Here is a 27,452-nt window from a genome sequence, read left to right on the forward strand (position 1 = left end):
TGTACTGAACCATAGAGCTACCCTGGAATAGCTACATCCAGTAACGCACATCTTAGGAGTTGGGTGGCAGATAATAGCCTTTTAATTTGTACCAAATAGCTGCTGCAGATAGACTAAATCAAGACCAGTGTAACTTGCATTAGTAGTGTTTTAGGTCTAATTCTTTCAGTGGCAGTTTTTAAACACAGTGGGGAAACATTACCATTGTTTAGGAGTTTGTCATCTATCTTCTTCTTTATACAATGCTGATTACTACAGTATGAAAATGTCATCTCTCCAGGCCCTTGGTATCTTTCTCTTTCTCCCAGTATGCACACATATGAACATTTAGATATGCTTCACTGCCTGGAGTGCTCTGCTTCTTGGTTACTGCATCTCTTCTAGGAAAAGAAAGTGCCTCAGAATTGCTCTTCTCCAGGCTTATGTTCAACCTTTATGTTGATATGACGTTTCCACTTACCACAAGCAGCTATTTGCTAGTTTATCTCTTTGTTTTCCAATGCATGAATACAAAGAAGTCAGTTTTACAATTCCAAATAATAAAATTTATATAAAAGCCATTGTACTGGCGTACTACATATTTCAGAACAATTTTACTATACTTATTTACTAGTGTGCTTACCTGTACAGATCTCTTCGGTCTCATCATCTATGCATTCTCTGTCATCACATTCACAAAATTTACCATAGATCAGACCATTCCCTTCAGAGTTTTCACACTTACATCTACCACACTGACATGTGCCTGTAAATATTTAAAAAAACACCATATATAATCATGGCTTATAGAAAAAGAACACTATTTTGTTGGTTTGTTTAGCTTTTTAATGCTCCATCTCTTTTGTTCTGGCAAGTTGAAACCTCAAGATAATTCAGCCAGAAAAGAAAGGCCAGTCCATCTAAAGTTTTAATAATAGCATTTAAGTGATTCATCCAAAAAAAAAATGAAGAACCATAAAAAAGTAATAAAAAAAGAAAAGAAAGAAAGAAATCCCTAGATCCATGTAAAATTCAAAACCAATATCCTTGGTCTAGCTCCATCCTCTATAGATGATAAACTATTCAATATCCCTGTCTATACCCAGATAATCCAGAGATATTATGGATTCCACAAATACAAATATAACTTTGGGAGATATTTCTTAATCCTAGTGGAAAAAAAAAAAGGCTAAATTTGACTAATTACTTTTCTACAACATTTCTTTGGTTATGAGGGAAGTTGTGTTTTAATACAGCTTTCAGGAATTGTTTGCCACCTGTATAAGGGCTTATTTTTCCCTTCAGATATATACTACCTCCAAACTCTGGATTAGCAAATATATTTGAAGAACAGATGGCTACATCCAATTTAACAATTTGATATACCTGAACTCTGCTCCCTTCAACATGTAGGTTTCTAGAGCCTTATATTTTCCATTTGTGGAAGTTGTCTCAGAAGGAGGTATGGTTCCACTGTAAGTGGAGAAATTTAGTTCAGTGCATATTATTTCTATAATATATCAATATAGCTTGACAAATAATACAAAACATTATCTGAATGGGTTTAAACAACAAAACCAAGAATGGCATGGAATGAGCACATTTCCCAGTCATCACATTAATGACTCTGTTCATATAGAATCATAGAAAATAAGGGTTTGGAGGAACCCCAGGAGGTCATCTAGTCCAACCCCCTGCTCAAAGCAGGACCATCTCCAAACAGATCATCCCAGCCAAGGCTTTGTCTAGCTGGGTCTTGAAAACCTCCAACGATGGAAAGTTTACAACCTCTCTAGGTAACCTCTTCCCATGTTTTACTACCCTTCTAGTTTCATAAATGTTGGGGGCTGGAAGGCACCTTACAAGATCATCAGGTCCAGCCCTCCTGCACATGGAAAGCTTTTCCAAATATCTAACCTCAAGTTCCCTTGTTGCAATGTGAGACTGTTGCTCCTTGTTCTGTTAACTGCCGCTACTGAGAACAGTCTAGCTCTGTCCGGACCACCCTTCAGGTAATTGAGGGCTGCTATTAAATCCCCTCTCAGTCTTGTCTTCCCCAAACTAAATAAACCTGGTTTCCTCAGCCTCTCCTCGGAAGTTATGTGCCCCAACTCCCTGCCCTCCACTGGACTCTTTCCAACTTGTCCACGTCTTTTCCGTAGTGGAGGTCCCAAAGCTGGACACAGTACTCCAGATGTGGCCTCACCAGTACTGAATGGAGGGGAATGATCACTTCCCTTGATCTGTTTGCAACACTCATGCCAATTAGACTTCTTGGCCGCAAGGGCACTCTGTTGGCTCATAATCAGCTTACTGTCCACTGTAACCCCCAGGTTATTTTCTGCAGAGCTGCTGCCCAGCCAGTCAGTTCCCAGGCTGTACCAGTACATGGGATAATTCTGTGCTAAGTGAAAGACTTTGCACTTGTCCTTATTAAACTTCATGAGATTTCTTTTAGTCCAGTCCTCCAATTTGTCTAGGTCTTTCTAAATACTAATCTTATCCTTCAGCTACTCCCCACCAGCTTGGTGTCATCTGCAAACTTGCTGAGGGTGCACTCTATGCCAGTGTTTCTCAACCTTTTAAGTAGCAAGTACCTCCTAACTTCTGAAAATTTTAATAAGTATACCAACACTCAATTTTCCAGGGGATTTTACATTGCAGACTAATGTGTGCCATATATTGGGAGAGGGGCTGTGTATATAAGGCTGTGATATGATCTGGTGTGGGTAGAATTGCCACCTTTTACACCAGGGGTGCACAACTCAAATATGTACCTGGGCTAGAGGTGATGTTGGCCAAAGCTAGGAGGGCTAAACCCAGTGCCGCACAAAATCTGGCACGCCAAATTATTACTAAGGAATTTAAAGCACCACACAGTGCACGGCACACCAAATTTTTTGCCATAGTTTTGAGAGAGGGAGGGGCAAGAGAGAGAGGAAAAGAGGGTGAGAGGGAGAGAGACTGTTGGGGTACCCACATACTCCTGCCTGTGTCTCGTGTACCCCAAGGGCTACACATACCACAGGTTGAAAAAGTATGCTCTATGACATCTTCCAGGTCACTGATGAAGATACTGAACAAAACTGGCCCCAGGACTGACCCCTGGGGCACTCCACTTGATAATGGCTGCCAACTAGACATCAAGCCATTGAGTACTACCTTCTAAGCCCAATGATCCAGCCAGTTTTCTATCCAATTTACAGTCCATTCATCTAACCCATACTTCTTTAAGTTGCCTGAGAGAATATTGTGAGAAACTGCATCAAAAGCCTTGCTAAAGTCAAGATATACCACATCTACTGGTCTCCCTGCATCTGCAGAGCCAGTCATCTCATCACAGAAGGCAATCAGGCTGGTGAAGCATGACTTCCCTTTGGTGAATCCATGCTGACTATTCCTAATCACCTTCATCTCCTCCAAGTACTTAGAAATGGATTCCTCAAGGACTTGCTACATGATTTTTCCAGCGACTGAGGTAAGGCTGATTGGTCTGTAGTTGCCTGCATCCCCCTTTTTCCATTTCTTACATATGGGTACTATATTTGCCTCTTTCCAATGATCCAGGACATCTCCCAATTACCATGAGTTTTCAAAGATGATCACCACTGGCTCTGCAACCACATCAGCCAACTCCCTCAGCCTCATGGACTTGTACATGTCCAGTTTTACTAAACAGTCCCTAACCTTTTCCTTTGCCACAATTGGCTGCTCATCCCCACCCCAAATTCTGCTGCCAGGTGCAGTAATTTGGGAGCTGACCTTGCCTGTGAAGATTGAGATGAAAAAGGCATCGAGTCCTTCAGCCTTTTCTGCATCCTCTGTCACTAGCATAGGTGATGCATACAGGGAGCTCGGGGGGGCACATGCATTGGTGGCCATTGCTAGGTTCTGTGGGTGGTTGCCATGCTCGCCACACACCCCCACCTACCACTGACACCAATGCCGGGGTCTGCGGGTGATCCCTGTTCACTGCTCACCATCACGCCCCTGCCATTGACACTGCTGCAAGAATTCCCTGCTAAGCCAATCTGGTCTTCTGCCATACTTGCTAATCTTTCTGCACATCAGGATGGTTTGTTTCTTCAGTCTCAGTAAGGTTTCTTTAAAGTCCTTTGTTTTAGGCTGCCATTATGGGAAAGGGCTATCTCTTCTATTTAAACTGTAAACTCTTGGGCAAGAATTGTAAAATTTAGTATAGGAAATTGTATGTCCCTATACATTCTACCACAATAAATGTAACTACATTGTTGAGCTAGAAGCCACAGTTTCCCCTGGGCAGGTCAGCATAGTAAAGTTATGAGGTGAACTTTTCACCTCGTGTTAAGAGGTGACCTATGTAGGGATGCATACGACAAGCAACAGCAGAGATGGCACGAGAAATGTTGCAATCACCTTGTAAAATGAGGTGAGTGCTGACTGGTGAAGAATACTGAACGACAGATAGACAAGAGAAGATCGTACTTGAGACATGTGACAAGATGAGCGAGGATTAGGGGTGGTCAATACCTCATCTGAGTGGTGGATTTGAATGAGACTTGAGTGACTGAGTAAGTCTGAACCTTGTGTGTGTCAGAATGGGTGTGGACCGGGGCAGTCAATCCCCTCTGTGTGTGTGGTGTCTCAGATGAGGGTCTGGGAGGCCAATATCCCTTGAGTGTGTGCTGAGAGAGTGTTGTGTGCCTGTCAGCAGTGGTGTATGAGAGACGGAAAGTTGCTCTCTAGCACCATTGCCAGGAGTTCTCATGTTCCTTCTGCTCCCTGGTTTGTTGTTCATGGAGCAGGGTAATATTGAATTATTGTTGCATCTATTGTACCTCGTTTGTTAATTAATTGTCTTTCTTGTTGTTGTGCAATAGAGTTGTCTACCCCTTTTTCTTGTGCCACTGGTTTTATTACTAATTAATTGTTATTGACTGCTGGGTAGAGCTGGGCTGTCGACTTAGGTTGCCGAGAGCAGCCCACCCACTTCCCTTTTAATTTTACTATGTGCTAATTAGAGTAATTGCTTGTTTAACATCATATGTATATATTCATTCAGAGGTTATATAGGAGTTTCCTTCAATTGTGTTCATTCCCCTTGTGTGTTCACTTTACAAGAAAATTTCAGAGTATGACTTTCAGAATGGGAAAAAAATATTATCCAAGGCAGCAGATTTAAGTGGATATTAGATGATACTTGCAGAATTTTTTTTTTACTGTCAGAGTTGAAATTATTTACAGACAGTAGAAACACACATGCAACATGCAACAAACATCTCCAATCTAAACACCTTGAATTGCAAAGCCTGTACAAGAACTTAATTACAAATAAGTTATAGACCTGGAACTATTTACTGAAATTACTTGGCTCAATAAATTGAACAACAACAGTTTCAAAAGCCTTGCAATTTATCCATTAACAATTTACAAGTAGAAAAGGAGATAATGTATTTAGTGAAAGTTATATACCAGGGTTGTTGAATCCCCAGCCTGTGAGCCAAATATAGCCCACAACCCCGTGTCATCCAGCCCATCAGGCTCCCTGCAGGTCCAGAAATTTGTCAGTGGGGAAGCAGTATCACTGCTCCCCGAATGCCAAAACTCTGGACTCATGGGGAGCCCTGGGATCTGTGTGCTGGATCTGGATCAGGTACCCAATCCCAGAGTGCAGGGCCAAGCAGGGATAGCACCAGATCCCAGAGCCCAACCCTAGTGTGGGGGAATTCACGGGGCTGATGCCACCCCACCCCCAGGGCCCAATCCCTGTGCATAGGCATAGGACGGGTCAATGCTGGGCCCCCAAGGCCCTATCCTGGAGTGTGGAGACAGAAGGGGGGAGGAACAGCCCCCCAGTACCCAATCTTTGTTGAGGGGAGGGACAGGAGAGGAAGGCACCAGGCCAGCAGGACTCAATCCCCGTGTGTGAGGCAGGGAACCACAGAGCCTGATTCTGGCACACAAGGCTCAATCCACCCCACAAACCAGCCCTTGCCACCTGGCCTGCTGATGTCACGAGGTTAAATCTCACTGGTATATACAGTTGCATGTGTGCAAACTAACTCTGGTGTATCCACATGGCCAGCTAGAGTCTTATCATCATTCTAAGCCTCTTTATGAAAAAAGAAACATGTATTTCTGCTTCAAATATTAACCTTAGCGTCTGAGAGAGAAGCAGGAAAGGTAAACTCTCCGAACAAAAGACTTTGTCTCTATCTATAAAAGTACTTAAATCATTGAATGTTTGTACATGTACTTCAATTACAGTTACCTGTATGATGTCTAGGTGTTCTAATAAATAATTAGCTGTAGTGGGACAAAAAACATAGCTAATGCTTAGACAGAGCTTGATCAGCTAATGAGAAAGATTTTGCAATGTGGTTCCCTGCAACAGCAGGGGGAATGGACTTAATAACCTACAAGACCCCTGCCGGTCCTATATTATTAATTCAAATATGTTGCCCCACCATATTTGAATTGGAAACAATAGTTGTAGTCCAGTAGCCAATTTCACTTGACACAATATAGCTTGACAACAAAATAAGACTATAAAACTAGAATATCCCTGTCCCAAGCCTCAGAAATACTCCAGACTCTTCTACTATCCTGGCTACTCCACTTGCTTTTTCATCTAGTTGGGCTTTTCCCTAGTTGATCCCCAGTGATCAACAGACCTAGGTTATTTCCAGCCAAAAAATGAAACCAGAAAATTCAGAAGGAAAGAGAGCATAATGGTTACTTTGAGCCCTTTAAAAAATTCGAGTTCTGCTGATCAACACTAAGTGTGATTTGCGTTGAAAGCCGGATCTTTATACTTTAAAAACAATGTATAAAGACTTAAATTCCAGCTAGCAAGAAGTACAGATTCACTGCAGATCCTAGATAATGTCAGAGAGATCTGCTCCTGCCTAAAATTTGTACATTTGTTACTTGTTATTTGTGTGTGAGGATGCCAAAAATGAGAAACACAAATATTCCATAAGAACAATACTACTATGGACATATATGGGCCCAAATATAATTAAAGTACCAACAACATTGGTACGTTGCCCTGAAGAGCAAGCCATATGAGGAAGGCCTGACAGATATGGGACTAGTCAACCTAGAAAAGAAGACTTTGGGGGGAATGGTTATAAAGTCCTAGAAGACGGTTTCAGTCTCAACAGAAGGAATAATTTTCCATGGTTCATGTGACCAGACTCTGGAATAGACTCCAGTCGGGGGTGGTGCAGTTACCTACCCTGGAGATCTTCAAAAGGAGACTGGACACACAGCTTTCTGAGATTATTTGACCCCAGCAGTCTTTCCTGCCCAGAGCAGGGGGGCTGGACCTGCCGATCTCACAAGGTCCCTGCCAGCCCTAAACTTCTGTGAATGTGTTACCAGAAATGTGGATTCAGTAACACCTCCTACTGCCAGATTGCTACCACTTTCTGGAAAAGGTAACAGAATTTAGTCTTAGATCCTTGTTGTATAGAGGTCTAATAACTTTTCTAAGTTATGCAACTGGATCTTCAAAAAAATACAGATACACCTTCCTCCATTGTTGTTACATTTGTGTAATTCCTACTGAGGTTAGCATAAAATGCAGAACTGAACGAAGGGGAAAAAATGTGCCAAAGGGAATCAGAATGTCAAGGTTCTGGGATAGAGGTACCCAACTAAAATAAGGCAAATGTTTTGTGACAGCAAATTTGAATCATGATTGTAAAAGCTTCTGTATACATTTCCTAAAGGAACATTTGCAGATGACTCCTCTGCGTCTTATCAAAACAATAACAACAAAAATCCAAGCCCCTCTCAATGTTAATATTGCTACTATATCCTTTTGAAGAATAAAACATCTGGCACAGCTGGAGTCTTCATCAGTCTCAAATAGCTATAGATAAGCCAGAGCACTAAAGCAAACATTTTGAGTACTCTCTAGAGGTAATTTAAAATTCATAAAATCTTTTCATATAAATCCTTTTAAAAAAGTTTAATCCAGCACTGCATATCATGTGCATATCGTTACATTATTTTCACTGAATTTTCTGGAAGAAGAAAGCATTCAGAACAGCTGGAATCCATGTCAATTTCAAAAGAAAGATTCAGCCTGCTGACTTATTTTTCACTGCATTGTCTGAATTTCATTACACACACAATGTGCTCAGGAATAGACTTGCAGAAAAAAATTAGTATTTCTTTATAAATACATTTCCTTTGCAATCCCATAAACTGTATTCTGCAGAGTTTTAATTAAAACGTAAAATGTCATGGTGATCTACAGGTTAATACAGAGAGAACTTCTTAATCCAACCAAAAACAAATCATTTACCTGCATTAGAGCACACGATATCTTGAGAATTCTTGCACATTTCATTACTTTTCTTCCTTGTAACATTGCATGTAGTTGGGTACTGACAAGCTTCACCATACCAGCCTTCATCACATTTGCACTTCCCACAGTCACACTTCCCATGGCCTAGGAAATTAAGGAAACAGTGTCAAGTTCAGTTATCATTCTAATTTTCTTTATAGCTTTTAAGAGAGTTATAACAGCATGAAAAGAAAGTTCAAGTGGACATCACTAAGACATTCTACTGAAGTTAAGTTAGTACAGTAACAAGTAACATGATTTTTTAAGGGCTTGCATTACCTTTGAAGAGAGATCTGACATTAGGGGCCGTTAGCCTACATCAGTGTTTCTCAACCTATGGGTTGCAACACAAAAGTGGGTCGCAAGAATCTATGAAAAGGTCACAAGCAAACTTTAAAAATGGATCAAACTTTAAAAATGAATTCTCCTTTAAAGGAGAAAAATGTGGGAAACTGTGGCTTTACCCTTGCAGGCTGACAGAGCTCCAGCCTACAAGGGTGTGCTTGGGAATCCCCTACCCCACACACTGGGGGGTGGGGTGTAAGGGCTGAGGGTAGTGGGTCTGGAGTGAGGGGCACTGGGTTGGGACCTGCCAGTTGGAACTGGCAAATGTGCTCCCAGTCGAGCCAGGCAGCAGGGCATGGGAGATTGCTCCCTACCCCTGAGAGCTGCCTGCTGCCAGGGTGGGCTCTGCCACCAGAGCCTGGGCAGAGACAACCAAATAAGGATCTCCCAGCCCCACAATCATGGAGCAGGAGCTGGGAGCTATTCTGTCCTATCCCCAACAACAGGAAAAATCCAAGGGTCCACTGCCACCATGGAAAGCTGGCTATGGGCTTTGTAGCCACTGTGTTAGAATCCAGGGGGACTGTGAAGACATTGTACAGGTTCATGGATCATGTTCAGAGTCAGAACTAGATAAAGTGTTCAATAAGACAACATCTGCATAAGTGGTTTGATGAGATCTGGATCCAAGGGGATGTCTGATGCTACAACCTCAATTGGCTATTACATGAGGTTCAATAAGGACAAGTGCAAAGTCCTGCACTTAGGATGTAACAATCCCAGGCACCAGTACAGGCTGGGGACTGACTAGATAAGCAGCACTTCTGTGGAAAAGGACCTAGGGGTTGCAGTGGATGATAACCTGAAGATGAGCCAACAGTGTGCCCTTGTTGCAAAGACGACTAATGGCATACAGGGAAGAATTGGTGGGGACTGTAGAAGTGGATGGTAAATTGAGCATCAGTGACCACAAGATGATTGCGTTCAGGATCCTGACAAAAGGAAGAAAGGAGAGCAGCAGAGTATGGGCCCTGGAGTTCAGAAAAGCAGACTATGACTCCCTTAGGGAACCGATGATCAGGATGGCCTGGGAAGCTAGTTTAAGAAGGAAAGAAGTCCAGGATGGGTGGTTTTATTTTAAAGAAACCTTACTGAAGGCACAGGAACAAACCATCCTGATGTGCAGGAAGAATATCAAATGTGGCAAGCGACCAGCTTGGCTTAGCAGAGAATTCTTTAGTGAGCTTAAACACAAAAAGAAAGCTTACAAGAAGTGGAAGCTTGGACAAACAGCTTGGGAGGTTTATACGACTATTGATCGGGCATGCAGGGATCAAGTAAAGAAGGCCAAAGTACAATTGGAGTTGCAGCTGGAAAGGAACATGAAGAGTAAAAAGAAGGGCTTCTACAAGTATGTTAGCAACAACAGAAAGGTCAAGGAAAGTATGGGTCCCTTACTGAATGAGGGAAGCAACCTAGTGGCAGATGAGCAAGAAAGACTGAAGTACTCAATGCCGTTTTTACCTCAGTCTTCAAGGAAAGGTCAGCTCCCAGACTACTGCACTGCATAACAAAGTTTGGGGAGCAGGTGTAGCCCTTTGCGGTGAAAGAACAGGTTAGGGACTATTTAGAAAAGATGGGTGTGTAAAAGTCCATGGAGCGAGATACAATGCACCTGAGAGTGCTAAGGGAGTTTGCTGATGTGATTGCACAGCCACTGGCCATTATCTTTGCAAACTCATGGCAATTGCGGGAGGTCCTGGATGATTGGAAAAAGGCAAATAGAGTGCCCAAGTGCCATGTTTAAGAAAGGGAAGGAGGAGGATCCAGGGAACAACAGACCAGTCAGCCTCTCCTAAGTCCCCATAAAAATCATGCAGAAGGTCCTCAAAGAATCCATTTCTTAAGCACTAGAAGAAGAAGGTGATTAGGAACAGTCTGCATGGATTTACCAAGGGCAAGTCATGTCTAACCAACCTGACTGCCTTCTGTGATAACTGGCTCTGTAGACGTAAGTAAGCAGTGGATATAATATACCTTGACCTTATTAAGGCTTCTGATACCATTTCACGCAGCATTTTTCCAAGCAAGCTGAGGAAGTATTGGTTGGATGAATGGACTGTAAGGTAGATAGAAAAGCTGGCTGGATTGTGGGGCTCAACAGGTAGTAATCAATGGCTCAATGTCTAGCTGACAGCCAGTATCAAGTGGAGTGCCCCAGGGGTTGGTCCTGGGGCCGGTTCTGTTCAATATCTTAATTAATGATCGGGAAGATGGGATGAATTCTACCCTTAGCAGGTTTATGAATGACACCAAGCTGTACAGACTGTACAGGCAAGACAGAGCAGGGAAAAGAGGAGGAGGGGGGTGTAGTGCTATACATCAAAAAGCAATATATATCCTCAATGATCAGGAGGGGGTCAGAGGAAGGGCAAAATGAGGCACTCTGGGTAAGAATGCAAGGGGGCATGGGGAAAGGGATTTGATAGTGGGTATCTACTACTGGCTGCCTCACCAGGGGGACAAGCTGGACCTGGAATTCTCAGGTCAGCTCACAGAGGCAGTAAAGTCAAGGGATGTGACTGTCATGGGTGACCTAAACTACCCAGACCAGCTAAGAAGGTTACTAGGAGAGGCATTGGGGTCTCAGAGCTTCAGTGAGATGGGAGTCAAAGACGGGTGTTTGTTCCTCAAGGAGACAATCCTCCAAGCTCAAAGAGAGTCAGTCCCAATGTGCACCAAGGGGGGCAGGACTGCTAAGAAGCCTCCAGGGCTTGGCAAGGGCATCCAGGGATGCCTGAGGGCAAAAAAGGAGGCATACAAACAGTGGAAGCAAGGGGCTATCACCAAGGAGGATTACACCTCCATTGCTCAGAACTGCAGGGAGGCTGTTAGGAAGGCCAAGGCAGAGATGGATCTAGGGCTAGTGACCAGAATTAAGGATAATAAAAAGTCCTTTTTCAAATACATAAGAAGTAAGAAGAAGGCACCAAGTAATGTGGGGCCCCTACAGAATAGGCTTGGAAATCTGGTGATTGCAACTAATGAAAAAGCTCTTTACAACCTCTTTAACAAATTCTTTGCCTCCATCTTCCTGACCAGGGAACAGGACATCTCCTCCACTATAATTGTCGATAGACCCAGGGGAGGCACTGCCATGCCTAGGGTCAGAGATGACCTAGTTAGGGAACTTTTGGAGGGGCTGGACATGTTTAAATCAGTAGGTCCAGATGCTTTTCACCTGAGGGTGCTGAGGGAATTGGAGGGGGTCATAGCGGGGCTGCTGGCACTGCTCTATGAGCATTTGTGGGGCACTGGCCAGCTACCAGAGGATTGGAAAAGAGCCAGTGTGGTCCCCATTTACAAGAATGGAAGAAAGGAGGACACCAGAAATTATAGGTCAGTCAGTCTCACTGTGGTCCTTGGGAAGACCTTTGAGAAAATTATCAAGGAGCATACCTGCAAGGGCCCAGCAGGGGAGGTAATGCTCAGGGGCAACCAACATGGGTTCACTGAGGGCAGGTCCTGACCGACTAACCTAGTTTCCTTTTATGATCAGGTCACAAAGTCCCTGGACAAGGGTGTTGGGGTGGATGTTGTCTTCCTGGACTTTAAGAAGGCTTTTGACATGGTTTCCCACCACACTCACTTAAAAAAAACTTGGTGACTGTGGCATTGATGCCTACACTGTCAGATGGCTGGCAAATTGACTAGATGGTCACACCCAGAGAGTGGTGGTGGATGAGTCATTTTCAACCTCGAGGGATGTGGGCAGTGGAGCCCCCCAGGGTTCAACATCTTTAACTGTGATCTGGATGTGGGTGTGGAATGCACGCTGTCCAAATTCACTGATGACACCAAATTGTGGGGCGAGGTGGGCATGCTGGAGGGGAGGGACAGAATCCAGCTAGATCTAGACAAATTACAGAGGTGGGCGGATGAGAATAGGGTAGAATTCAGTACAGACAAGTGCAAGGTGCTGCATCTAGGGAGAAGGAACCAGCAACACATCTATAGGCTGGGGAACACCTTTCTTGTCAATACGGTGGCAAAAAGGGATCTTGGAGTCATTGTTGACTCCAGGATAAACATGAATTCCAATGCGAGGAAACGATCAGGAAGGCTAACTGCACCTTGTCATGCATCTACAGATGCACCACACCAGGTCCAGGGAAGTGATCCTTCCCCTCTATGCAGCATTGTTCAGGCCACAATAGAAGTACTGCACCCAGTTCTGGGTGCCACACTTCAAGAGGGCTGTGGCTAGCATTGGGAGGGTCCAGAGGAGGGCTATTTGCATGGTCAAGGGGCAGTGGGGCATGCCCTATGAAGCAAGGCTAAAGGGCCTAGAACCTATTCAGCCTCCATAAGAGAAGGCCGAGAGGGGATCTGGTGGCCATTTACCAATTCACCAGGGGGGACCAGCAGGAATTGGAGGAGGCTCTGTTCCCCCGGGCACCACCTGGGGTTACTAGGAATAATGGCCACAAATTGTTAGAGAGAAAGTTCAGGCTGGACAACAGGAGACATTACTCCTGTTAGGAGCCAGGGCTTCCAGGCTCTGGAATGGGCTCCCAAATGAGGTAGTACGCTCTCCTACCTTGGGGGTCTTCAAGAGGAGTCTGCACAGATATTTGGCTGGGGCGATATGACCCCGACACATATTCCTGCCCGGGGCGGGGGGTCAGACCTGATGATCTGTTTAGGTCCCTTCTGACCCTAAGCACTATGCTACTATGAAGCTGGGGGACAGTAGATACATTGGAGGGCAGGGCTAGGATTCAGAGTGATCCAGACAAATTGGAGGACTGGGCCAAAAGAAATCTCATGAGGTTCAACAAGGACAAGTGCAAAGTCCTGCATTTAGGATAGAAGAATCCCAGGCACCACTACAGACTGGGGGCTGACTGGCTAAGCAGCAGCTCTGCAGAAAAGGACCTGGGGGCTACAGTGGACAATAAAATGGATATAGTCGGAAGCATTCCCTTGTTTCCAAGAAGGCTAACAGCATACTAGACTGTATTAGTAGGAGCGTTGCCACCAGATTGAGGGGACTTGGTATTCCATTCTATTCTGCACTGATAGGGAAGGCCACATCTGGAGTACTGTGTCCAGTTTTGGACCCCCTTCCCCCCACTATAAAAAAGTTATGGAGAAATTGGAGAGAGTCCACTTGAGAGCAATGAAAATGGTTTGGGGGCTGCGGCACATGATTTCTGAGGAGAGGCTGAGGGAACTGGGTTTACTTAGTCTGCAGAAGAGAAGACTGAGGTGGAGATTTAACAGCAGTCTTCAACTACCTGAAGGGTAGCTCCAGAGAGGATGGAGCTAGACTGTTCTAAGTGGTGAAAGATGATACAACAAGGAACAGTAGTCTCAAGTAATAGCAAGGGAGGTTTAAGCTGGATATTAGGAAAAACTCTCTCATTAGGAAGATTGTGAAGCACTGGAATCAGTTACCTAGAGAGACGGTTGAATCTCTATCCTTGGAGATTTTTAAGGCCTGGCTTGACAAAGCCCTGGCTGGAATGATCTAGCTGGGGATGGTCTTGCTTTGACCAGGGGGCTGGACTAGATGACATCCTGAGGTCCCTTCCAACCCTAATTTTCTATGAGTCTGTGATTCATACTGGGCTGCATTAGTACAAGTGTTGTGAGCAGATTGAGGGAAGCGGTTATTCCCTTCTATTCTGCATTGGTGAGGCCACATCTGGAATACTGTGTCTAATTTTGTATCCCCCATTACAGAAAGGATGTGGACAGATTGGAGAGAGTCCAGGGGAAGGAAACAAAAATAGTTAGGGGGCTGGGGCACATGATTTATGAGAAGAGTCTGAGGGAATGAAGTTTATTTAATCTGGAGAAGAGGATACTGAGGGGGGATTTAATAACAGTCTTCAACTACCTGATGGATGGTTCCAAAGAGGACTGAGATACACTGTTCTCCGTAGTGGTGCTAGGGTAGCTTGTTATATCTAATGCTTTGAAGGTGCACCGGTTTATGGCATTGTTTGTATTTAGCCCTATTTAATCATTGTTTAACTTTTGTCTTTATTAACTTTAATTTTTTTATTAGTTGGCTTTGAGTTGATTTTTGTAGCGCTCATGGGTGCTCATTATATTATAGCTTTTCTTTTTTATCACTGTGAGAAGTTATTTTAACATAACATAGCAATGGCCTTGTTACCAGTTCCAATTAACTGAACTGGGCACTAACCAGCTGAATCAGAGGGATGAAAGAACTGGATACGTTAAATGAAAGGTGATAAGGGAGATCAATGGATAATGCCCAAAGTAAAACACTGGGAAAAAAGCCAAATTGAGAGTTGTTCTTGTAATGTGTCTGTTAGACAAAGGAATATGCTGATGGGTTAAAAGATGGACAGTATGCTAACTGCAGAGAGACCAATCCAAAATGGAAAAGTCATAAAAGGAGTGAAGTTGAAGAAAAACATAAGAAGGGGGAGCAAGAAAATTCATCATCATAGTCATAAATTCAGCATTCAATACTTATCTGGCCTGTTTCAATGCTCTTTCAATGTACACTCTGCTTCCAGGAACTGAATGGCCATCTTTTCTATTGAGCAAAGTAACATCTGGGATGGGGTGAAATGATTGTACTAAATGTTTTTCTCTCTCTAAATGTAGAAACTGCTAAGATCATATTTGTCTAACTCATTAATAAAGTTAGACTTTGATTTTAGAACACCTCATTGTTTGCATTTAAGTGAAACTTTGATTTTAGGACACAGAGTTGTATTCATTCATATTTCACGTTCCATTTAATGGTTAATTGTTCTTTAACGATCTTTAAGCACTATCTCGTAGACAGTGGCACATGACAAACAAGGAGCAATGGTCTTAAATTGTACCCAGGGGAATTTAAGTTAGATGTTAGGAAAAACTTTCTCATGAGGAAGGTATTAGAGCATTGGAACAGGTTATCCATAGAGGCTGTGAAATCTCCATCCTTCGAGGTTTCTATGACCCGGCTAGACAAAACGTTGAGTGGCATGATCTAGTTGAGGATGGTCCAGCTTTGAGGAGGGGGTTGGGTTAGATGACCTCCTGCAGTCCCTTCCAACCCTAGTTTTCTAACATTCTATTATTCTAATCATGGGAAGACATCAGAAATCAGTAGACCCGTAACCAGTAGGTTTACTGCTCTGGTTCTCTTGTCAGTTCTGAAGTCACTCAGTGCTGCAACAAATGGAAGCTAATCAAAGACAAACTTATCAAATTACACGGTAGAGATAGTGTCTGAAACTTCAACTCATCCAATGTGGGGGAAGCAAGGACCAGAAATCACAACATCTGAACTGAAGTCAGTGCAAGAGCCAGCAGGATTGACCTTCACACAGAAAGTCTGAGAGATACCATGGTTTTTATCACAGGCTTTCTTTAGAGCCAACTGAAGGCAACTAATATAGTTGGATGATGAAGAAAAAAAAGGGAGATATCCAAGATAGCAACACTGCATATTGCAGATAAAAGGACAACATCCCTAAAAGATGAGAACTAAATAAATTTATTCTTTTCTTTTCTTTTCAAAAAGTATGGAACTGGACTTCAGCTGGAGTTCAAGTTATAGGCTTCCAATCACAAATCAACAAAGCATTCCATTATAAGATGATTTCTTTTTAAGGGAACTGAGTAGAAGGAAATACATAGCCCTGTGTCCTCAGCACAAAGCACAAGGAGAGGTAGATCTACAACATGCCCTATTGGTACTGCTAAGGCAAAGAGTCTGAAGTGCATGTGCTGTATTATATGTACATACACAGTAAAAATGTGCATATGAAAAAAATCATTTAAAATCACTCAAAGGAGAACTATTTGAAACTATCTGAACTATTGTTACCACAATGAAATGATGTTGATTAGAAAGATTGTCTAAGTGTTGGTGTTTTAGACAGTAAAATATGTATTATATATAGCATCAGTATGTTTTCACCTCCTGTTGGTTGGTTTGTTGGTCGTTTGGTTAAAACTATAAATTAAAAGGACTGCTTCAATCCATCAATACATGGCAATGTAGATCAGCATGATGCCTGAGTTTCACAGTGGGTCTAGCAGTATGAAAACATTTATATGAAACATATCAAAGTTCTTCATTGTTCTTAAGTGTCTTAAAAGACATCTTAAAAGTCTTTGAAGTTAAATGGACATTGTCTGGATCATTCTTTTATGCTGTGCTTGAACAATTATATTATGCAATTTACCCAGTTAATTTCTAGCTTGCACTCCATCAGTTTAAACTTTAAATGAATGAAAATTTTATAAATCTTTTTATCAAGAACAACGTGATATGTTCTTATATAAAAATGCACCTTTTCCCCAAAACCAGCTCCTAGAAATTGAAGTGTGCAACATATGTGAGAAATATGATAAGAGCAGGTTCTGCTATTAACTGGGTAAAACTAAAAGGAAAATCTGCAGAGATCCACAGGAAGCAAAACAACCCTCAGGTCTGGCTCCCCAGCTGCTGCTTGCTTACTACAATGAAAGATTTTTTTTTTTCTTCATGGTTTTCAGAAAACAAGTGCATATTAAATGCTATGGGTATGCTGAGTGCAAAAAAATATGACATTTGCTTTATGAAAAGCTGTGCTCAGGAGGCCTCTATCAGTTTGGCCCAAATGTAAATGAGCCACTTAATCTCACAAACATAAAATCTTATCACAGTTTATTTTAACTGCATCAGTTTGCTGTAATCAGAATTATTCTCTTAAAATGCAAATAGCCAACTGCCAATGAAGTTGAATTTAAATAAATGGTCTTAAAAATTTTAAAGAAGTAATATTCATTCATTTTTATTAATAAAAATTACTATTTGCTGTCCAAGATACTTCTAAGACAAGACACATATCAATCATTCAGCCTTTATATTTCAAGCATATGTAAGAAAACACCATTACACATTATTTTTAAAATAAATAAATGAAGAAAAGTTACTGCCTTTCTAAGAATTGTTGGGTGACCTCCTGGTTCAATCTCTGATAAAAAATGAGAAAGTATTTACCAAAATGTGGGATACAAATATTTATTGCAAAGATTCATTCTGACAGTCAGTGGTAGTCAATGGAAAACCCTCCACAGTGAAAATAAAAAGAGACATCCTGGTACAATTTAAAAAACACAACCAAACAAAAAGACATATTTTCCTTTTTTAAAAAAAAAAAACACCTCCATGCATCAATTTAACCTTCTTCCAACCTAGATTCCCTGGTGATTTTATGCTTGATCTCTCCTGAAAAAGAAAAGAGGCTCCAATAAAAAGGGACGAGTTTCCTATTCCTTTTCCTACACAATACAGTGACACACCAACTATTGCTTCATAATCTCCTTTGCCTGGTGGTCCAGCAGCACTAATCCCTCTCCATGAATGGCGATAAGCACTAATCAAAATACATTAGTGTACAAAGGAAAGAAAACCCGTTTCTCTTCTGAAAATTAAAATAGACTTACTTGAAAAATGAAGAGAGACTTTCATCTAGTGTAACTGTCTGATTCAGTGGTCACTGTTCCATTTTTAGAAAATCTTTAAAAAATTTTCATGGGGTATTCTCCCCTCCCCTCCAAAATGTGAACCTGATATTAATTGTAGAAAATGTTCTCTCTCACAGGGTGTTCTGAGCAACTGAAAGAATGTAGTATCAGGGAAATTTTGTGATTGTATTTTTATATTGCATCCCATTTCCCCTTGAAATTCCAGAGGTATGAATATCTTGTAATTGCAAACCTCAAAGTACAGACTTTTCTTAAGTGGGAGACAAATCATTCCCCAAGTGTGCTTGGTCAAGAAAACTACATACTTTTGAGTTTGGCCTCAGTAGTTAGTAAGGCTTTAGAATAACTTATGATGGAAAGCACATTTTAAAAAACATGTAATTGTGTAAAGACATGTATAAAAGGCAACAGAAGGTGCCAGCCTAACTTAATTTCTTTCTTTCTTTCTTTTTCTTTCTTTCTCTCTCTCTTGATAACTGATTTTTAAGTTGATGTACATTTGGTAGAGATAATCTATATGGACTTCAGTATACAGTATGGACTCTGTTATAGTGGAAATTGTTAGTTAAGCTGAGAAGATGGGTGCTAATACTAGAATCGCAAGGTATGAGAGGAACTGGCTAAAGGGAAGACAAATACAGATTGTGCAGAAAATGACATTATAGGATTGCAGAATACTACTTACTGGAGTTATTTCAAAGACCACTCCTGTGAAAACCCTTATTCGATAATTTTGTTAATGAATTTGGCATAAATGAAGAGAAGTGTGTCAGTGAAATTTCCTTATACAAAATTGGGAGACACTATCAATGCAGAAGAGAATAGCTGGTATCAAGTGGAGTGCCCCAGGGGTTCATCCTGGGGCTGGTTTTTCTTCAATATCTTCATTAACATTCTGAAAGGTGGGATGGTTTGTACCCTCAGGAGATAACACCAAGCTGGGCAGAGTAGTAGATATGCTGCTGTAGGGTAGGGCTAGGATTCAGAGTGACCGACAAATTGGAGGATTGGGATAAAGTAATCTCATTAAGTTCAGCAAAGACAAGTGCAAAGTCCTGCAGTTAGGATGGAAGAATCCCATGCATCACTACAGGATGGGAGCTGCAAAAAAGGACCTGGGGTTACAGTTGACAAAAAGCTGAATGTAAGCCAACAACATGCCCTTGTTGCCAAGAAGGCTGACAGCATACTGGGCTGCATTAGTAGGAGTGTTGTCTGCAGATGAAGGAAAGTAATTATTTCCTTCTATTCTGCACTGGTGAGGCTACATCTGGAGTAGCGTGTCCAGTTTTGGGCCCCCCAATACAGAAAGAATGTGGACAAGTTGGAGAGAGTCCAGCAGAGGGCAACAAATATGATTAGGGGCTGGGGAACGTGACTTATGAGGAGGGGTTGAGGGAGGTAGGTTTATTTCATCTGCAGAAGAGAAGATTGAGGGAGGATTTGATAGCAGCCTTTAACTATCTGAAAAGTGGCTCAAAAAAGGATGGAGCTAGACTGTTCTCAGTGGTAGCAGATGACAGAACAAGGAGCAACAGTCTCAGGCTGCAGCAAGGGAAGTTTAGGTTGGATATTAGGGCTGTGCAAAAAAAAAGGCACCATTCCATTTCAACTTGTGTCCTGATGTTTCAATGGAACAGCATTTCATTTTAAATTTTGTTTCAATTCAAAACCACTGTTCCGTTTCATTTTGTTGAAACAGTTTCGCTATTTTGCCCATAGGCTATAATGGAGAAGAACAAAACAGCCTATGACTTTGCCACTTCTGGCCAGATTTGGATGAAACCTGCAGATACGGTAGCCCCTTCTCAGCGCATGAAGCCTGCAAAGTTTCAAGGAGATAGGTGCAGGAGTTTCAGGGAAATTGCACCTAAAAGTCTTGAAAGCAAAAAACTCATGTCACATGTATGTGTTAAACCACAGCGGGGTCAAAACTGCAGGCGTGCTAGCCCCTGCCAAGCCAACAAAGCCTGCCAAGTTTCAAGGAGACAGAAGCAGTGGTTTGGGGGAAACTGCACCTCAAGATGCCAAGCAAAACTCATGACATGGGTGACACCGTGTGTGTTAAGGTGCAGCAGGGTGAAAACTGCAAGCATGCTAGCCCCTGCTGAGGCCATGAAGCCTGCCAGTTTTCAAGGAGATAGGCACAGGGGCTTCTGGGTTCTTGGGTCATGCACCTCTGGCTGCTGACAGGCAAAACTTGTGACATGGGTGCTTGTGAGACTGTCTATTTTGGGGCACAGTGGGGTGAAAACTGCAGGCCTGCTAGGGCCTGCTGCAGCCACGAAACCCTGCACCTATCTCCTTGACAGCTGGCAGGCAAGTCTGGGTTCTGGGGCCCTGCACCTGTAGCTGCTGACAGGCAAAATTCATGACATGGGTGGGTGATACTGTGTGTGTGTTAAGGTGAACCCTCACTCAACTGACACCAAGGCAGAAAGCAGGGCAGTTCAAAAAATGCTGCCTTTTATGCAGTTTTTCCATCCCTCCCCCAGAGCACTGGGATTGGAAGGGACTCAGGAAAGGATGACAGTCACTGGCCAGCTATACAGTCAATAATGAGAGCGCTCCTTCCCCCATTCTTCCCTCTCTCTCTCCTTACTTTAGTTTCTGTTTCCCTGCAGGCAAGCCCAGCTTGAGCTTCGAAACTTGAAATGTTTAGAAAATTTTGAAATGTTTCGACTTGCCTCATTTCCTTTCAAGGCTGTTTTGAAGCTCTCTGTTTTGTTTCGATTTCACTGTTACAAGCGTGAAACGAATCAAAACAGTGTTGAAACAAAACTGCTGGCGAAATTTCTCACAGCCGTATTGAATATTAGAAAAACTTTCTCACTAGGAGGGTGGTGAAGCACTGGAACGAGTTACCTAGAGAGGTAGTGGAATCTCCATAAAACCACAGAATCATAGAAAATGAGGGTTGGAAGGAGGTCATGTAGTCCAACCCCCTTCTCAAAGCAGGACCATCCCCAACTAGATCATCCCAGCCAAGGTTTTGTCAAGTTGGGTCTTAGAAACCTCAAAGAATGGAGAGTCTACAACCTCTCTGGGTAAACTGTTCCAGTATTTTACTACTCTTCTAGGGATAAAATTCTTCCTAATATCTAACCCAAACTTCCCTTGCTGCAACTTGAAAGCATTGTTCCTTTTTCTGTCATTTGCCACCACTGAGAACAGTCTAGCTCCATTCCCTTTCAAACCTTCAGCTGTAGTTGAAAGCTGCTATTAAATCCCCTCTCCATCTTTTCTTCCCCAGACTAAGTAAACCCAGCTTCCCTCAGCTTCTCTTCGTAAGTCATGTGCCCTAGCTCCCAAACCATTTCCATTGCCTCCCTTGGACTCTCTCCAATTTGTCCACACCTTTTCTGTAGTGGGGGCCCAAAACTGAACACAGTTCTCTAGGTGCGGCCTCACCAGTGCTGAATAGAGGGGAGCAATCACTTCCCGTTAGCTGCTGGCAAAACTCCTACCAATGCAGCCTAGTGTGCTATTAGCTTTCTTGGTAACAAGGGCACACTGTTATCTCATATTCAGCTTATTGTCCACTGTAACCCCCAGGTCTTTTTCTGCAGAGTTGCTGCCCAGCCTGCATGGGATTGTTCCGTTCTAAGTGCAGGACCTTGCATTTGTCCTTGTTGAACCTCATAAGATTTCTTTTGGCCCAGTCCTCCAATTTGTCTAGGTCACTCTGAATCCTTGGAGGTTTTTTAAGGCCCAGCTTGACTAGAATGATCTGTCTGGAGATGGTCTTGCTTTGAGCAGGGTGCTGGACTAGATAACCTTGTGAGGTCCCTTTCAATCCTAATATTCTATGATTCTATGGATATCATAGAAAAATTACAGGGCAACTTTGAGCTTTGTTATAATAAAAAGAGGAAGAATATCAATAGCACAGAGCACAATTCCACACATTTACATCCAACTCTGAGTACCCTAGTAAAGTGTAGGAGCAATTCTACTACCTCCTCTAGATATGGTAAGTGCCCTATTGTAGGAATAGGATTACCTGCCAAAAACAAGCCTTTATCTACTTGTTCCTATAATGGGAACAATTTATGTCCAGTGAACATACAGAAACATAGTTGTACCACTTTAAGAGTTGGTTGCAAGCTGCACTTTTGTTGTCTACTAAGTGAAATGCAGTTCTGCCCTTAGAGACTAGTAGGTATTTCTTTTATAAACTAGAAGCTCATTAATTGGAACTAGCAAGAAGACAAGTATATAAGAACATTAGAACTGCCATTTACTGGGTCAGACCATAGATTCAACTTCCCAGTATCCTGTGTCATGAAGTGGCAGAGAAAGGATGCTGAAGGAAAAGTGAACAGGGTATGACCAGGGTTTTTCCCATTCCATTCCCAAGTTGGAAGTTCGGATTCAGAGGTTGTACCCCAAGCTCCCATACTCAATAGCTACTGATGTACCTTTCTTCTAAGCATTTGTCCAAATCGTTTTTTGAATCTGGATAAAGTGTGTTTCCACAGCATCCTTTAACAATGATTTCCACACTTGAGTTACATACTGTGTGAAAAAGAACCTTCTCTTGTTAAGGTGAGATTACACATTACAATTAGCTCATGTTAAGAACACTTAAAACTTGAACATTCTCAAGTTAAAGCTCTTTAACAAGTTCTAAGTGCCACTTGAGGCAAGTGTTATTCATAGTTAGTAAGGCTGGAAAGGACCTCAGAAGATCACCGGGTCCAGCCCCCTGCACCAAGCAGGTAAGATAATTGGAGGTCAGGTGACCCCAGCAAGGTGACTGTCTAGTCTTTTCTTGTAGATTTCCAAGGTAGGTGATTGCACCACCTCTGGAGGGAGCTTATTCCACTGTCTGGACACCCTGACTGTGGAGAAGTTTATCTTAATGTTGAGCCTGAATCGATCTTCCAGAAGTTTGTAGCCATTATGCTGGTTTTCCTCTCGGGTGCCCAAACTGTTGCTCACCAAGCTCTGGATGTAGTGAACAGTTGCTCACCAAGCTCTGGATGTAGTCATCTAGTACAATGGTAACTTGCTACCAGGTCCCCTCTCAGCCTCCTTTTCCTCAGGCTGAAGAGTCCCAGATCCCTTAGCCTTTCCTCATATGGCTTGCCCTTAAGACTCTGATCATATGGGTGGCTCTTCTTTGGACTCTGTCAAGCTTGTCCATGTCCTTGTTAAAGTATGGTGCCCAGAACTGGACACAGTACTCCATCTGTGGTCTCACCAGTGCTGAGTAGAGCAGAAGAATCACTTCCTTGGTTCTGCTGGAGATGCATCAATTGATGCATGCTCGAGTATTATTTGCCCTACTGGCTACAGTTTCGCACTGTCGGCTCATATTTATACTGTGGCCTGTTATTACCACAAGGTCCCTTTCATTCATGGTGCTAGTCAGTTTGGTGCCGCCAAGCCTGTAGGTGTGTTGGGGGTTGGTCGTCCCGAGGTGGAGCACTTTATATTTCTTTATGTTAAACTTCATCAGGTTCTGATCCACCCAACTTGCTAGCCTGTCTAGGTCCACATGTATTTGTAGCCTATTTTCAAGTGTGACCATGCTCCCCCATAATTTGATGTCATTTGCAAACTTGGCCAGTGAGTTCTTCATGCACACATCCAAATCATTAATAAAAATGTTGAAAAGTACAGGACTGAGCACCGACCCCTGCGGGACACCACTGCCCACTTCTCGCCAGGCTGACATAGATCTGTTCACTATGACTCTGTGGGGTCTATCCTGCATCCAGTTTCTCACCCACTTGCCTGTGTCAGAATTAAGCCCACAATCCTCCAATTTTCTTCTGAGGTCATCGTGGGATACTAGATCAAAGGCTTTTTGGAAGACAAGGTATACAGTGTCAAAATGCTCTCTCGTGTCTGGGTGGTGAGTTACCTGGTCATAAAAGGAGATGAGGTTGGTAAAGCAAGACCCACCCATGATGAAGCCATGCTGGCTGTCATTCAGAATCTTACCTTCTGCAAGCTTATCACAGATAGACTCCTTGATGGACTTTTCTAGGATTTTCCCTAGGATGGAAAATCTCTGAGGTGTGTTACGCAGCTCATTTTAGCTTAACTTCTAAATGTTCTATGGAGCTAAAATGATCAATGTGTGGTCCTCCAGTATCCCAGGAGGCACCACTCCCAGGTGGACTACCTGTCTTCCTGGACTCTGATGCCTCTGGGTTGACAGACTGAACAGGAGAACAGAGGCTGATGCGTGAGGGAAGACGAGGGGGAACAAGGGAGAGAGGAGGGGCAAGTAGCAGACAGGCTATAGGAGGATCCAGAGGGGCAAAGAACTGGCTGGCTACAGGGGGTCCCAGCAGGACATTCACATACACATACACATGGACACAGCACCTCCTCCACCCCCAGGCACAAACACACATCCTCAGCACATCCCCACACCCTAATCCAGACTTACTTTGGCTGGTAAGCAGCAAAGATGGAGCATGGGAATGGCAGCCAGCTGGCAGAGGGGAGGGGGCACGGACTGTCCCAGAGTTCACAGGACTGCACAGAGCCCAGGAGAAGGCACAAAATACTTCTGTTGCTGGATAAACAGTGGTGTGGGGGCAGCAGAGGAGGCATGTGCACATGCGCCCTTCTGACTGCTGCTGGCATTGCAACCATCAGCAGTGGCAATGGACATGTTCCCTACCTGTTCCCAGGCTCTATGCAGCCTTGTGCACTCAAAGGTGGTCCCAGTGCCACCCCCAGGTATGCTGCTCAGCAGACAAAGGCAAGTCTGAGGATGTGTTTATGCATGTGCGTGGGTGTCAGCTGGGGACAAATGTGCACTAGGCATGTGTGTGATGCTGCTGAATAGCCTGTGAGCAGAACAGGCTTGGAGCAGCTTGTCAGCTCCTAGCCATGCTCCTATTCACCAGCACTGAACATGCAACTGCTCCCAGCACGTGGTAACTTTCATACCAACCTAGTATTCATAATAAAGTTAGCATGTGCTGCTTGTAACATGTAAATGCACCCTTGGTTTGAAACTTACTGCTTAACTAGTTTCATTTTGTGACTTTTAATTCTTGTATTGTGAGAGATGGTTAAAAATAGCTCCCTATTGACTTTCTCTTCACCATTTAGTATTTTGTAAATCCTTATTATCATCAGGGATCCTGATTTTCTCTGACAAAAAAAATCCCCAATTTTCAGATTTAAAAAAGTCCAAAATCCACACTGTTCTACAAGTAAAATGTAGGAAAGTATTTCATTTTAATCATGGAAAAATGTGGATTTGGGGTTACTTTTTTAAATCTGAAAATGGGGATTTTGTTTTATCAGAGAAAACCAAGATCCCTGTTTATCTTGGCACCCCTCAAGCATCTGCTTTTTAAATTGAATAAGCCTAGTCTCTTTAGTCTTTGCTTATATGGAAAACTCTCCATACCAGTAATCATCCTTGTTGCCCTTCTCTGCACTTCCTCTAGTTCTTCTATATCCTTTTTGAGATGTGGGAACCAAACTGAGCACAGTATTCAAGGTATTAATACAATATAGATTTATAACGGGGCATTACAATACTTTCGGTTTTATTTACAATTCACTTCATAATAATTCCTAACATTTTGTTTAGCTTTTTGATGGCTGCTGAGCACTGAGATGAAGTCTTTAGCAAACTATCTACAATGACTCACAGATTTCTCTCCTGTGTGGTAACAATTAATGTACAGCCCATCATAGCATTGGTATAGTTTGGGCTGTTTTTGCCCATGCGTATCACTACTTATCTAGATTGAATTGTATCTGCCATTTACTTGCACTTTTGCTCAATGCATGCTAATTAGCACACTTCAGCCAGCCTCCATATCTCATGTGTCAGCATCCTCATGCTTCAAAATGCCGGTGGTGGTGTTTTAACTAAAGCTCATTTGACAAGCCCCCATGGTCATTTTGAAGCACAGGGATGTTTATACATGGGATGCTGTAGATGCTTTAATTACAGCAGTTCTCAGAGCCACTCTGATAAAAGCACCCTCCACCCCCCCAGCACACGTAAAAATGCTATACGAAATTAAATCCTTCTGTATTTCCTCACAGTCTTCCTTGGTTTTTATGTCTTTGAATAATATTTATGTCATCTGGAATTTTTGGCCACTTCATTAATCATTACCACCTCATTACTCAAGCTGGCCCTGGTCTCCACATGGCTGGAAGAGAGCTGCCTCCAGAGCTGGGACAGCTCCCTCTACCCCCCCAGGGCTCAGAGCTGGATCCAATCTCCATATGGCTGGGATAGAGCTGCTACCAGAGCCAGGGCAGCTCCTCCCACTCATTGGCAATGCGTAGGGGGTGCACACAAGTGCACGTGCATCCCCGTGAGATTACTGGTGCACCCCCTGAAAGAAGCACTGCTTACGCTGCCAGTAGAGGTGCTCACTACCCTCCCCCTCACCACCACCACTGGTGGTATCTGTGGGCAGTTGCTGATTGCCGATGCTGCCAGCAGCATCTATAGGTGGTTGCCGACCACTGGTAAGCACTCACCACCACCCCTCCCCCCACAGCTGACACTGCTATGGCCACCTGCAGGAGCTCCCCACTTGCCGCTGCCATGCCACTGCCACCACCACTACCTGAAGGCAGTCGCTGTGCCCCCCAGTCTCTAGGGGCATATGTTATTCACTCCCCCACTCTCCAGGCCTCAGGTCTTAGCCAAGCAGTGGTTGTGGCCCAATGCCACCTGGGGTGACCAGGAACAAGTTCCTCTCAGTCAGCATCCACGCGTGCACTTCAGCACATTAGTTTAAAGCACCATTTTCCAGTATCTGTATCTATCGGTACTAGCAAATGGCACTTTAAATTAATCTACTGCACAGTCATTGCAGTGCATGTGTAAATGGTAACACTTTGCTGTGCACTAGATTAGTCTAATGCACAGCAAAGTATTTTGTGTAGATGTACCCACTGTGTCTGCTAGATCATCCTAATCTACTGCTTATTGACACCTTCACCACCAAAGGTTGGTAAGGCATGCTTTCCTAAGTATTTAACCATTAGCAGGATGATTATAATCCACCAAAACAATGAAGCCATGAAAATGCAGATTTGTCCAGGAGAGATAAGAATGTGTTAATGTTTTGTACAGTTCACTAGCAAGCTCTCACCTGGAATACTGTCAGCTATTCTAGTCAGTCATATTCAAGAGACATGATTTCAAACTAAAACAGAGGCACAGAAAAGCTATTAAGGAGGATCAGGGGAATGAAAAGCTTATCTTACAAGAGGAAACTAAAATAGGTTAGAACATTGTTATAGGAATATAACTAAATAAAGACTAAAATAGAATATGAATAATAGATAATCACCTAGTCAGGGTTGTTTGACCCCAGCATTCTTTCCTGCC

The 27,452-nt window shown here is 43.0% G+C and overlaps 1 protein-coding gene across 1 annotated transcript in view; it reads right to left on the reverse strand.

The window, feature by feature from the left end:
* The window catches only part of ITGBL1 (integrin subunit beta like 1), a 290,113-nt gene that overhangs the window by 139,279 nt on the left and 123,382 nt on the right, over nt 1-27,452 (reverse strand). Inside the window, exons 3-4 of the mRNA XM_019529696.1 lie at nt 8,276-8,422; nt 623-745 (exon numbers count right to left, since the gene is read on the reverse strand). Coding sequence (XP_019385241.1) covers nt 623-745; nt 8,276-8,422 — 270 coding nt within the window. The remainder of the gene's footprint in view (nt 1-622; nt 746-8,275; nt 8,423-27,452) is intronic.

Source organism: Crocodylus porosus, unplaced genomic scaffold (genome assembly GCF_001723895.1).
Source record: "Crocodylus porosus isolate Cpor-Errol unplaced genomic scaffold, CroPor_comp1, whole genome shotgun sequence".
NCBI lineage: Eukaryota > Metazoa > Chordata > Crocodylia > Crocodylidae > Crocodylus > Crocodylus porosus.